A 14,124-nucleotide genomic window follows, 5' to 3' on the forward strand; every position below is an offset into this window, starting at 1 on the left:
TTCCTACCGTTGGGCTAATTTTAACATACTTCGAGCATCTTTAACTGGTTGCTATTTCTTGTACATAAGTGATAGCATCACTTACCAGTCTTAATTTTGGTTGCTTTATATCATTAAGTAATGTTTTTACAGGCATCCTCGTCTTCTTACTGCGTCTGCGCGCACTGTTTTTAAATGAAATAAGTTGCTAGAGCTGATGATTACCAAGTGATAGAGATCTGTATCTCAGGGATATAACTTTATTCTTTTAAAATATGGAATACTGTTAAGAATATTTCTACGTTGTGTGAACAGGGAATTCAAACTAACTTTTAAAAATGAAAAATGAGAACCTTCCTGATTGAGGTTTAATCAAGTCTATTAAATCCTAGGAATAGGCTGCTGGCTTTCAGGAAATGAAAAATGGCTCAGAAGCTAAGTAAGCTAAGCCAATCTCTCAATTGTTTCAGTTTCTCAGGAATTGCTGTACAGTGCTGTCAATTACGATCTCCAGGGATCTGACCCCCATTCCGTCTCCCACTGCCTCCTCTGAAGCTCCAGATGCCACCAAAAGAAGGAGCTTTGAAGAAATTGCCTGTACCCTCTTTTTACCCTGAGGTGGGTGAGGCCAGGCAGGGTGATTCTCAGGATATCCTGATGATCCAAGGAATTGTTGAAGCATTCATCAAGACTTTCTGGAAGATGACGAAGAAATTCAGGAAACATTACCAAATAGCCTAAGAACTTAAGTTGGAGCTCAAGAATGGATGGCACAGGTGCCACCTAAAATATAATGTATGATGATACACACAGTGATTAATAAGCTCCTTGAGGGCAGAGACTATTACTCTTTGTATATTTCTTCCCCCAGCTTCACAGGGTCTAGCATAGTACCAAGTATATAAACAATACTCACTTAATAAATGTTATTTTATGACTGAGAGAAAACACTTTATAGAAAGTACTCTCAGGGCCAGACAAAGTGGCTCACGCCTGTAATCCCAGCATGTTAGGAGGCTGAGGCAGGCGTATCACTTGAGATAAGGGGTTCAAGACCAGTCTGGCCAATATGGTGGAACCCCATCTGTACTAAAAATACAAAAATTAGCTGTGTATAGTGGCCCATGCCTCTAATCCCAGCTACTCAGGAAGCTGAGGCAGGAGAATCACATGAACTCAGGAGGCAGTGGTAGTATGCTGACATTGCACTACTGCACTTCTACCTGGGGGACCCAGAGAAAGTCCATCTCCCCCAGCAAAAAAAAAAAAAAAAAAAAAAAAAAACGCGCTCTCAAACCACTTCTTTTCTTAGTACTTAATCCACGATCAGGAATGGTGATAAAGAGAGTTGACTATTACCTGAGGCTTCTTGGCCACTGTTGTCTTCTGTCTTGGGTAGGAAATACATGTATTTGTCCAGTGTATGAAGTTTGCAGTATTAATACTTAAAGTTTTATGTCTTCACTGTTGCCTGGACTTTTATTTCTTAAGGTGTTTCATTGTGATATTCAGTTAGTGGAATTCTCTCATCTGAACCACACTCGGGAATTTATTATACTGTCAGATTTAAAAATCCCTCTTGTATCTTTTTTTAGGATTCAGTAGTAAACAGTCTTGCTTCTTGAATAGGTTTATATCAATCATCACTGTGTTTCAGAAGTAGGATGTACTATCATTAATTTTCTAAAAAAATCTAACCTGTTACTCTTGAATGGCAGCATATAGTCTTACATCTTACCTGAGCAGAGCTTCCCATAGCCTACTAGACTGTTTACAGTAATGTGATTTAAGATACTGTTTAATTAAAGCAAGGTTTATGGTCTACTATTTCTCGTAGAGAAAATGAAACAGCAAACTTAGTTCCATTCAGTTCTTCTGACCTTAAGTTGTCCTTCAGTGAATTAGTCACATCTTCTTTTAGTAGTTAACTTTCATTTAGGGGTAGATCTTTAAAATCTTAACCTTTTGATTTCTTAAACCTTTTGTGGCTCCAGTTACATGTAAGTTTTTTTATTTGTAATTTTTTCCTATAAGTGAGCATAAAAGAGTACTACTAGTTTTTCACCAACGTGAGGTGGACATTCATTACCTACTCTTACTAGCTGGCATTTTAGATTATAAGGAATGCATTCTTCACAAGACAACAGGAAGAAGAAAGTAAAAGGAATTCAATGTAAGAATAATAATCAGGTTATTCAGGAAAATAATCTTATATGAACAACATCTCTTTTGAGCAGGAAATGTATTAAATTATGCTGTATAGATTTGGGGTTTTCTAAAAGCATGAAACTTTTTGAAAGGAAATTGAGTTTCTTTGTCTTCATGAGCTTTATATAGCCAGGGATCCTTATGTGTATAGCTTTTCTTTAAAAGAGATTTACTCTGTTTTCTGTTTCATGGATTAAATTACCAGTTCTAGAATTTGCTAAAGGAGGATAAACATAGAATGTGAAAATTATTTCTGTGAATTGAATAGGACATGTGGGTTTAAGGTTGGAGCCTTTATTTTTGAGACAGAGTCTTGCTCTGTTGCCCAGGCTAGAGTGCAATGGCATGATCTCTGCTCACTGCAACCTCTGCCTTCCAGGTTCAAGTGATTCTTCCACCTCAGCCTCCTGAGTAGCTTGGATTACAAGCACCCACCATCATGCCTGGCTAACTTTTGTATTTTTGTAGAGATGGGGTTTCACCATATTTGCCAGGCTGGTCCTGAAATCCTGACCTCAGGTGATCCACCCACCTTGGCTTCCCAAAGTGCTGGGATTACAGGCATGAGCCACTGCACCCAGCCTGATCCTTTTCTTTTAATCTCTGATTCTCTTAAATGACATGGTCAAGTTGGACCTGCTTTTCTTACATCAACTTTTTAAAGTAAATTGCACTGTAAATTTTGTCAGTTTAGATGGTGAATTTTTATAAATAATCCAGAAAAGATTTGGTTAAAATATCAATATTTTAAATAATGTTTTATGCTAGTAACACGTGAAATCTAAATCATATATTGTTTATTCTTCCATTAAAACTATACATTTGGCCAGACATGGTGGCTCATGCCTGCAATCCCAGCACTTTGGGAGGCTGAGACGGGCAAATCATGAGGTCAAGAGATCGAGACCATCCTGGCCAACATGGTGAAACCTCATCTCTATTATTTAAAAAATAATAGTAAAAAAAGTGGTAAAAAAAAAAAAAAAGTAAAAACTATTTTTTTCTATGGTAATGTAACAGGATGAATTATATATATAGACCTGTGAGGCCAGGCATGGTGGCTCATGCCTATAATCTCAGCACTTTGGGAGGCTGAGGCAGGCGGATCACGAGGTCAGGAGTCGAGACCATCCTGCCCAACATGGTGAAACCCCATCTCTACTAAAATACAAAAAATTAGCCGGGCATGGTGGTGCGAGCTTCTAGTCCCAGCTACTCAGGAGACTGAAGCAGGAGAATTGCTTGAACCTGGAAGGCGGAGGTTGCAATGAGTTGAGATCATGCTCCAGCCTGGCGACAGAGCAAGACTGTCTCAAAGAAAAAAAAAAGACCTGTGAAATTGTGACAACAGCCTAGAGTATGGTTTGTCCTCTGCTTATTTTCCTCCTATGTTAGCGTACAAGTCATATTATTACAGGGGATAACAGTGGCAGCAACTAAACTGTAACAAATTCTAACAAAGGATGGTTTGGCATTATTTTTAGACCTGAATTTTTCTGTGATTTCTGTCTTTTTCTGTTTCTCCAGGTTCCCAGCCAACCTCTGATAAACCCTCCCAGCGACCAGCAGAGAGCACAAATTGTAGTCCTACCCGGAAAAGGTCTTCATCTGAGAGTACTTCTTCAACAGGCTAGTGCTATTTGTTTTACCAGATTTTCAAGATAGTTTTCCGTTTGTTATTTTTGAGTAAGGAGTTACAATGTAATGTTGTAGAAAAAATAATGGGAACTGTATCATATGTGGTATTTTTTTTTTTAATTCAAAGGAGTTGAAACAGTGACTTGGTATGTGAGAATCAGTAATGTACATTGAAACAATATAGTACCTTTACCAAGTTGAAGTAAAACAATGTGTTGGGCATAATAGGGGAATGTGGATTGTAGCTATTTAATAAAGATTTAAATATACATAAAACTGCTTAAAACCTAAAGCCGGGGGTGGGTGGATCATGCTTATAATTTCAGCACTTTGGGAGGCTGAAGCGGGTGGATCACCCGAGGTCAGGAGTTCGAGACTAGCCTGTTCAACATGGTGAAACCCCATCTACACTAAAAATACAAAAATTAGTCAGGCATGGTGGCATGTGCCTGTAATCCCAGCTACTTGGGAGGCTGAGGCAGGAGAATCTCTTGAACCTGGGAGGTGGAGGTTGCAGTGAGTGGAGATCGCTGTACTGCACTCCAGCCTGGCGACAGAGTTGAGACTCTGTCTAAAAAAAAATGTTTAGTAAACTAGTAATTTCCAAGGTAGCATTCATGAATCTCTAGGGATATGCAAAATAATTAAGAGGTTGTGAGGAGAACCTCTATTAATAGTTATTTTTAAACTTATTAATTGCTAATGTTTATATATTTACAACCCATTAATACAGTATGTTTGTATAATTAATACAGACATGTAGGGTATGCTTCCAGTTTTCTTTTTTTTTTTTGAGACAGAGTTTTGCTCTCGTTACCCAGGCTGGAGTGCAATGGCACGATCTCGGCTCACCGCAACCTCCGCCTCCTGGGTTCAGGCAATTCTCCTGCCTCAGCCTCCTAAGTAGCTGGGATTACAGACACGCACCACCATGCCCAGCTAACTTTTTGTATTTTTAGTAGAGACGGGGTTTCACCTTGTTGACTAGGATGGTCTCAGTTTTCTTTTTACTGACAGTTTGTGTGTTTACCAACAACAACAACAAAAAGAGGATGATTTATACCTGTCTTCTGCCTTTACCTGACGATTGAAGAGTAAGAAATAATTTTTTAAAATTTATTAATTTTATTGGGAGAGATGGAGAATGGTAGGTTAATTCCTGATAGAGAAGAATATATTAAAGAAAGTTAAGAGTGTTCAAGAAAATAGGCTGGGTGCAGTAGCTTACACCTGTAATCCCAACACTTTGGGAGGCCGAGGTGGGAGGATCACAAGGTCAGGAGATTGAGACCATTCTGGCCAACCTGCTGAAATCGATCTCTACTAAAATACAAAAAATTAGCTGAGAGTGATGGCGGGTGCCTGTAGTCCCAGCTACTCAGGAGGCTGAGGCAGGGGAATTACTTGACCTTGGGTGGCGGAGGTTAGAGTGAGCTGAGATCGCGCCACTGCACTCCGCTGAGCGACAGAGCAGGACTCTGTCTCAATCAACCAGTCAGTAAATAAATAAGTAAGCCAGTGTGATTGGACTAAAGACCGTTTTTATTTGTTTTTGAGATGGAGCTCCACTCTATTGCCCAGGCAGGAGTGCAGTAGAGCAATCTCAGCTCACTGCAAACTCTGACTCCCGGTTCAAGTGATTCTCTTGCCTCAGCCTTCCAAGCAACTGGGATTAGAGGCACATGCCACCATGCCTGGCTAAGTTTTTTGTATTTTTAGTAGAGACGGAGTTTCGCCATGTTGGCCAGGCTGGTCTCGAACTCCTGACCTCAGGTGATTCGCCCGCCTTGGACTCCCCAAGTGCTGGGATTACAAGGGTGAGGAACTGTGCCCAGCCAAAGACAGTTTTTTAATATGAGGTTTTAAAGGTAGTAGAGAGCTAGTGATGTAGAGCCTTAAACACAGTCTGAAGTTGTGAAAACTTAAATAAGGAAGTGACATTATCCTCCTACCTTTCTATCTCTAGGTCTTTGAAGAATTGGAAGGCCTTTCAAATTGTATCAATATGGTATTTGTTGAATTTAATTGATGATTATCTTTAGAAGCTCTTTGTTAGTCCAGTTGTCCCTTTGGCAGCAGTGATAGTTGTCTCTCTCGGTGCTTTGTTTTTATACTACCTTGGAGAGACTTTTATACTCTAACATAAATGACTTAATTTCTCTGATGTCTACCTAGACCAGGGTAAGGAAACTCAGCCTGTGGGCCAAATGCAATCCAAGACCTGTTTTTGTGTAGCCCTCAAGCTAAGAATGATATTTATGTTTTTAAAAGCTTGGGGGTGGGGGAAGACAAATAATAATATGAGGTAGGGATTATGTGTGTCCTCAAAAGCCTAAAATATTTACTCTCTGGCCTTTTACAGAAAAAGTTCATCAACCTCTGAACAAATGAATGAGATTTTGATAAGGGACATATTGATGAAAATCACCAAAATATTTTACTTTTGTAAGCAAAAGCAAGAATATCTACATTCATAATGTTTCTTTTGCGATGAGACTATTCTGTTCATTGAATAAGATTTCTGTTGAGGGTTGCTGTGTGTGATTAGTGACCACTGGAAAGGCATACATGAATAAGATGAAGTTACTGGCCTCAATTCAGACATATTCACTGAAAAGCAGTGTATTAAATTATGAATCAGAGCGGTGTACAAAATGCTATGACACAGGGAAACTCAAGCACTAACCACTTCAAATGACTAAAGAAGATATCACTGAATAAGTCACATACACACTATATATTGAATTTACTTAAGTAGGCAAGTGAGACAACATAAAGGGCAAAGTGTATTGAGTACAGTAACAATGGCACTTTTGAAGAAAGGCACAAAACCATGAAATAGCATATTGTTCTTGAAGAATCACACATTGCTGGTTATGACTAATGTCTAAAAGCGGTGATGATGGTGGTTGGAAAAGGAGGTTGTAAAAATAATAATGGGGACTATATCATATATGACATGCTTTTTCATTCAAAGGAGTTGGAACGTCATTGTGCATGCCATTGAAAGCTACTGAACAATTTCTGACAAGATAAATTATTTGATATACTCTATCAGTAAGAATAGGATAGGTCTTACATTGTTAAAAAATGATCCCCAAATCTCAGTGGCTTAAAACAACAAAGGCTTATTTTTTGTTCATGCTGTGTGACCATCAAGAGTCCACTCCATGTTGCCTTCCCTCTAGGACCCCAGCTAACAGAGAGCCTGTATCTGGAATGTTGCTTGTCTTCTGGCAGAGGGAAAGGGCCGTAGTAAAGCACTAACTGGCGATTAAAATTTATGCATGCAATGTTACCTCTCATGTTTCAGTGCCAAACCAAGTAACATGGTTAAGTCTTGTGTTAATGGGACTAGAAAGTATAATCCTTTTGGTGGTGGGGAGTAGTGGATAGCAAATATTTATTAGTAATAATATTATTAGAAAAATGCCACAACATTACAATATGAAGAATGGAGTGTGACAGATGCATGCAGACAGAGTAGATTATGGCTTCAGATTGGGATATATTAAATTTGACCTGTCTTTGGCCTATTTAGGTAAAGATATTGAATAGACTGTTGGAAGCAGTGGTTTATACTTTGAAAGACATCTGTGATAGATATAAAGATCTACTAGTATATATATGAACTTGAATTGGCAGTGAAAGAGATCACCGAGGGAGAATGTGTTAAATGAAGTGACAGGGGTGGAGACCTAAGAAACTTGGGCATTTTGGAGGGAAGTGGAAGAAAAGATGTTTAGTGAATGAGACGTAAATATGAAACATCAAACCATATATATCACAGAAGCCTAAAAAAGAGAGACTTAAGAGTGGAACAGATTAGTCAACATTAAATGTCACAAAGAGGTCAAGAGATTTGATCAGAACATGTCAAATGATTGGGAAAATAAGAAAAAATAGTCTGAGAGAGTGAAAGTTGGGAGCTTGAAAGAGTGAAAGAAGACTTAAAATTCAGGTGGCATTGAGATAAATTAGAGCTGTTTATTTCCAGCAATGTGGTAGATTAGATGTGCAGGGCAAACAAACACTTTGTTATCTAAAACCTAAAAATACATGGACAACATTTCTTATAGTATGATTGAACTTAGAAGTAACTAAATAGGAAACCAGAAACTTCAGAAAGTTTTCAACAGAGATAAAGAGCATTAGAGCTGCTTGACATCTGCTTGATCTCTGGTGGCTGGGAGCCTGGCAATTGGAACACATCCAGGTGCAAGAGACAGAAGACAGAGCTTAGGACTCTAGTAGAACAGAAGACCACATCAGATTTCCATGCATAAAGTTGGAACGCCCAAAAGGTTACTTTAGCAATGTATGGGGAAATAGAAATAAACCTATCACAGAAAAAGATAGTTTCTTCTTTCAGTTTTGGCTTTGGAAGGAACAAGAAAAAGGAGTTCCTGACCACAAGCTCTTACTAATTCTCTGCCTCCCCTACAGATTTATATTGCTTGTCAGACCCAGAAAAAAAATTAAGTAAAATTTGTCATAGGTTGGTAGTGTTCCTAGTTTCATTTTAGAACCAAATACAAATACTCTGGAGAATTGCAATTAAATATAAACCTGTGCTTTTAAAATCAGTATATTTACAATTTTGGTTGACCTAGCTTTCTTATATATTGCAGCAACACAGGAAATGACAGCCTTTATTTTGCAATTTAAAGGTGTAAACCAGAATCATGTCCTGACCTTCTAGGTGTAGTCAAAGGAATACCATATCTCTACAAACTATGTTTAGTAAACTGAGGTGTATAAACAACTGTAAAAACAAAATGTAATTTATATTTTGGATAAGATGCCTCAGGGACCATCCTTGAACTAAATTCCCTATTTCAAGATAAATCCAAAGGGATAATATACTAAATAATGTGATTTTATTGAAAGCTGTAGTCATTATTATGCGTATCAGGAGCCCATAGTACAAAATTATTATTGATAAGTAAAATCTGAGCCTTTTCTGGAGGTTTTTAATATCTTATTGGGACTTTAGGATGTAATATGAGGATAACTATTTTCATTTCTGTAATGAGTACTTGCAAGTAGTCCATTAAAGTTTACATCTCTCTTAGAAGTCTTTTTCTAATATTTGTAGTTTTTAAGATATTTATGTCTGTCTGCTCATTTCTCAGGGATTTGATGTAACTCTGAAGATTTTTATAATTAGGACACAAATCCATGGTAATTTTCACATTCTAGAAAACATAAAGCCCTTCAGTAGTGTTTCACAAAATCATTTCATCTCTTTATAGCTGGTTTACAAGTATTGTTACATTGATGAGAGAGGTGGTTCTTTTAAAATTTTATTACTGAGCAACTAATATATTCAGGCTGCCAAATTCAACTACTATATTAAACCTAAAGACTGTAAAAGACGTTCCCTAATACCAGGGAACTTATGTTAAGATCAGTTTATCTTGAGAGCAATAATATTATATGCTAGTTATTATATAGTAATATTATTTATTTATTTATTTATTTTGATGGAGTCTTGCTCTTATCTTGCAGGCTAGAGTGCAGCGTTGCCATCTTGGCTCACTGCAACTTCTGCCTCTCTGGTTCACGCAGTTCTCCTGCCTTAGCTTCTCTTGTAGCTGAGACTACAAGCACGTACCACCATGCTCAGCTAATTTTTGTATATATTATATATATATATATATATTATTTTTTTTTTTTTTGAGACGGAGTTTCGCCCTTGTTACCCAGGCTGGAGTGCAATGGCGCGATCTCGGCTCACCGCAACTTCCGCCTCCTGGGCTCAGGCAATTCTCCTGCCTCAGCCTCCTGAGTAGCTGGGATTACAGGCACGTGCCACCATGCCCAGCTAATTTTTTGCACTTTTAGTAGAGACGGGGTTTCACCATGTTGACCAGGGTGGTCTTGATCTCTCGACCTCGTGATCCACCCGCCTCGGCCTCCCAAAGTGCTGGGATTACAGGCTTGAGCCACCGCGCCCGGCCAATTTTTATATTTTTAATAGAGATGGGGTTTCACAATGTTGAACAGGCTGGTCTCAAACTTCTGACCTTAGGTGATCTGCCCACATCAGCCTCTGAAAGTGTTGCGATTACAGGCGTGAGCCACCATGCCTGGCCTGTACAGTAATACGTCTACACATAGCTGAATGCTGAAATGATGAAAAGTTAATCAGAAAAGGCTTCCCTAAACTTTGTATTGAGGTTTAAAAGACGTTATATATATGCCATGACCAAAGAAGTAAGTGGGTTGTGAACCCAAGATGGTGCCACTGCGCTTCAGACTGGGCAACAGTTTGAGACCCTGTCTCACAAAAAAAAAAAAAGAAAGGTTATACTTTAGCAGGGCTAAAGTATCTCTGGAGTGAAGATTACACTAGACCGTAGTAATGACTTAAAACAGGATTCAGGGACTCAGACTGTCAAACTGTTCTACAAATAACTGATTTTTAAAACAAAGTTTAACATTTGAAAAAATTTTAACTGTGAAAAAACAAACCAAAAACAAATTTTCTTTTTAATTGCAAAATACAGATAATATAAAATTTACTAGCTGTTGTGTTGGCTCACACCTGTAATTCAAGCACTTTGAGGGGCTAAGACAGGCAGATCACCTGAGGTTAGGAGTTCAAGACCAGCCTGGCCAACATGGCAAAACACTATCTCTACTGAAAATAGAAAAATTAGCCAGGCTTGATGACTTACTACTCCAGAGGCTGAGACAGGAGAATCACATGAACTTGGGAGATGGAGGTTGCAGTGAGCTGAGATCCCACTGGTGAACTCCAGCCTGGGAGACAGAGCTAGACTCCACCCCCGCCTTTTTTTTTTTTTTTTTTTTTGAGGTGGTGTTTTGCTCTTACCATCATGCTCAGCCTAGACTCCCCATTTCTAAGTGTACAGTTAATTCACTAGTGTTAAGTACATTTACATTATTGTGCAACCAATCTCCATAACTCTTTTCATCGTGTAAAACTGAAACTCTATATCCATTAATGAGAACTTTATAATCCCCTGTCCCTTCAGTCCCTGAAAATCACCCACTAAAGTGGAACCATACAGTGTTTATCTTTTTGTGACTGGCTTACTTAACTTAGCATAAAGTCCTCAGGGTTTATCCATTTTTTAGCGTGTGTCAGAATTACCTTCCCTTTTAAGGCTGAATAATATTCCTTCGTATGTTTTACCACATTTTGTTTACTGTTATTTGTTTATAAATGGTTACTTGGGTTGCTACCAACTTTTGGGCATTTGTCAGTAATACTGCTATGAGCAGTGGTGAGCAGATAACTCTTCCAGACCCTCCTTTCAGTTCTTTTGGGTACATACCCAGGAATTCCTGGATTATATGATAATTCTATTTTTATTTTTTTGGTGGATTGCCATACTGTTTTTCACAGTGGTGTGCCATTTTACATTCCCAACAACAGTGTACAAATGTTCCAGTTTTTTCAACTTCAACATTTTTTAAAGAAAGATAAAATCCAAACACTTAATGTAACGTGACTCTTACCTAGCATATCCAGTAAAAAATTAATAGTCTTGCCAAGAAGCAAGAAAACATGGCCGGGCATGGTGGCTCACTCCTATAATCCAAGCACTTTGGAGGCCAAGGTGGGTGGATCACCTGAGGTCGGGAGTTCAAGACCAGCCTGACCAATATGGTGAAACCCCGTGTTTAAAAAAAAAAAAAAGAAAGAGCCGGCGCGGTGGCTCAAGCCTGTAATCCCAGCACTTTGGGAGGCCGAGGCGGGCGGATCACAAGGTCAAGAGATCGAGACCATCCTGGTCAACATGGTGAAACCCCGTCTCTACTAAAAATACAAAAAAATTAGCTGGGCATGGTGGCGCGTGCCTGTAATCCCAGCTACTCAGGAGGCCGAGGCAGGAGAATTGCCTGAACCCAGGAGGCGGAGGTTGCAGTGAGCCGAGATCGCGCCATTGCACTCCAGCCTGGGTAACAAGAGCGAAACTCCATCTCAAAAAAAAAAAAAAAAAGTGATTTTGATGAATACAGTCACCACGTTAATGGACCAAACATTGTTTGAGAATTACATACATTAAACCACTAATTTGAAGTGTTAAGAAAGTAGAAAGTATTATGGTAATTCTTAATAGGGCACCTAAATTAAGAATGAGGAGGGTGCAGAATGGATAGTCATTAAGCAGATGAATTTGTGGAGAAAGATTGTTCCAGGTAGAGAGAACAGCACACCCAAAGGCCTTGAATCAAGAAAAAACATGATGAGTTTAAGGAACTAAAGTTTATTATTACTACAATTAAGGGTCTAAGATAATACGAGATTGAGGCTGGAAGAATAGATAATCATAGTTGTGGTAAGAACCTTTTTAAGAATTGTAGAAGCTGAAACCTGATAAAATTTGTGTTTTTTTTTTTTTAAAGATCACTCAGGCTGCTATCTAAAGAATGGATTAGACAGTGATGAAAGTAGAAGCAGAAAGAACAATGTTTCACTTGTCTATTGCTGAATAACAAAGAACCTTGAACTTACTGGCACGAAACAATAACAATCAGTTATCATCTCAAAGTTTCTCAGGATTCCCTTCCTTTGGTTGTAAACGCATGGTGGTGAGCTAACATCATCTCAAAGAATTCCTTATTTGGCCAGGCAGATGGCTTATACCTGTAATCCCAACACTTTGCGAAGCTGAGGTGGTCGGATCATTTGAGCTCAGGATTTTGAGACCAGCCTAGGCAACATGGCAAAACTCCGTCTTTATAAAAAATGCAAAAAAGTAACCAAGTATGGTGGTGCACTTTTGTAGTACTCTTGTACTCAGGAGACTGAGGTCGGAGAATTGCTTGAGCCAGGGAGGTGGAGGTTGCAGTGAGGTGAGATTGTGCTGCTGCACTCCAGCCTGGGCAACATAGTGAGACCCTGTCTCAAAAAGAAAAAAAAAAAAAAAAGGATTCCTTATTCAGATATCTGGTGGTTGATACTGGTTGTTGGCTATTACCTCAGCAGCATCTGTTGGTCAGTATGCCAACTCATTGCTTGGGCTTCCTTACAGTTTAGAAGCTTGAATCCAAGGGCTTGTGGAGAGAGAGAGATGCCTTTTATAACCTAACGTTGGAAATCATCACATTCTTCCATAGAATTTATTTGCTAAAGCAAGTCTTTAGTGGCAGCTTGAAGCAAAGAGGGATGAGACTACAACTTGATAGGGAAAGCATCAGGAAATTAATGTACATACTTTAGTAGCCCCACAAGGAATTATGTTATTGCATCAGGGAAGGGAGATAACATTATCTTAGTCTTGGTGGCTATAGTAGAAGAAAGGAAAGTCGATAGGTTCAAGAGTTTAAACTAACAGAAGACAGAATTTTATGATGAGGGAGGGTGAAGGAGCAATAATAAATGATGTGGCCTGAGCTTGGATAACTAACACCCTGCCACATGATTGATGCAGTATATGTAATGTTGAATAGTTAGCTTTATGGTACCATTCATTGATGTAGGGAACATGGAGGGAGGAGCAAGTTTGAAGGGAGCCAAAATGAAATGAGATATGAATATGAGTTTGAGAAATCTGTGAAACATGCAAAAGTCAACAATTAAAATAAAGGTCTATTCAGAAAATAGCAATTCAGTAGTCATCAGAATATAGATGATAGTTGAAGGAATTGCAAAAGAAAGAATAGAGAGTGAGACAGGAAAAAACTTAGACTGGAGAGCTTTAAAAAATTATAGCATTTAAAGGTTGGAGAAAAGGAAGGGGTCATTTTTCGTTTTGGTAATTTTCAGATAAAACTGAAGATTGGTATGAATATTTAGAAGTCACTTACATACTGATGATAATTGAGACTATGAGAATAAACATGTTCCCAGTGGGAAAGTAAGTATAAAAGGTAAATAACAAGTACTCTATTGAGGACCTCCACAGTTAAATTTAATGGAGTTGCAAATAATTGAAAGTTAATCAAAGTATATTATAGAAGTAGTATAGGCAGAATTTTAAAGAATTATGATACCAAATATAGCTAAGAGTTTGAAATTTTTTACTTTTTAAAAATTTTATTTTTCTAGAGACAGGGTCTTGCTCTGTCATCCAGGCTGGAATGCAGTAGCGTGATCATAGCTCACTACAGTTTGAAACTCCTTGGCTCAAGCAGTCTACCCGCCTCAGCCTCCTGAGTAGATAGGACTACAGGTACAGGAAACCACACTGGGCTAATTTTTACTTTTTGTAGAGTACGTTGCCCAGGCTGGTCTTGAACTCCTGGCCTCAAGTGATCCTTCCATTATCAGTCTCCCAAAATGCTGAGATTACAGGTGTGAGCCACTGTTCTGACCTGAAA

The 14,124-nt window shown here is 38.6% G+C and overlaps 1 protein-coding gene across 3 annotated transcripts in view; it reads left to right on the plus strand.

Moving 5' to 3' along the window:
• Positions 1–14,124, plus strand: part of ASH1L (ASH1 like histone lysine methyltransferase) — a 211,600-nt gene that overhangs the window by 105,497 nt on the left and 91,979 nt on the right. For all 3 annotated transcript variants that reach the window (XM_074389797.1, XM_074389796.1, XM_010348410.3), the window contains exon 4: positions 3,715–3,816. In XM_074389797.1, the coding sequence (XP_074245898.1) occupies positions 3,715–3,816 (102 nt within the window). The remainder of the gene's footprint in view (positions 1–3,714; positions 3,817–14,124) is intronic.

This window comes from Saimiri boliviensis, chromosome 19 (genome assembly GCF_048565385.1).
Source record: "Saimiri boliviensis isolate mSaiBol1 chromosome 19, mSaiBol1.pri, whole genome shotgun sequence".
Classification (NCBI taxonomy): Eukaryota; Metazoa; Chordata; class Mammalia; order Primates; family Cebidae; genus Saimiri; species Saimiri boliviensis.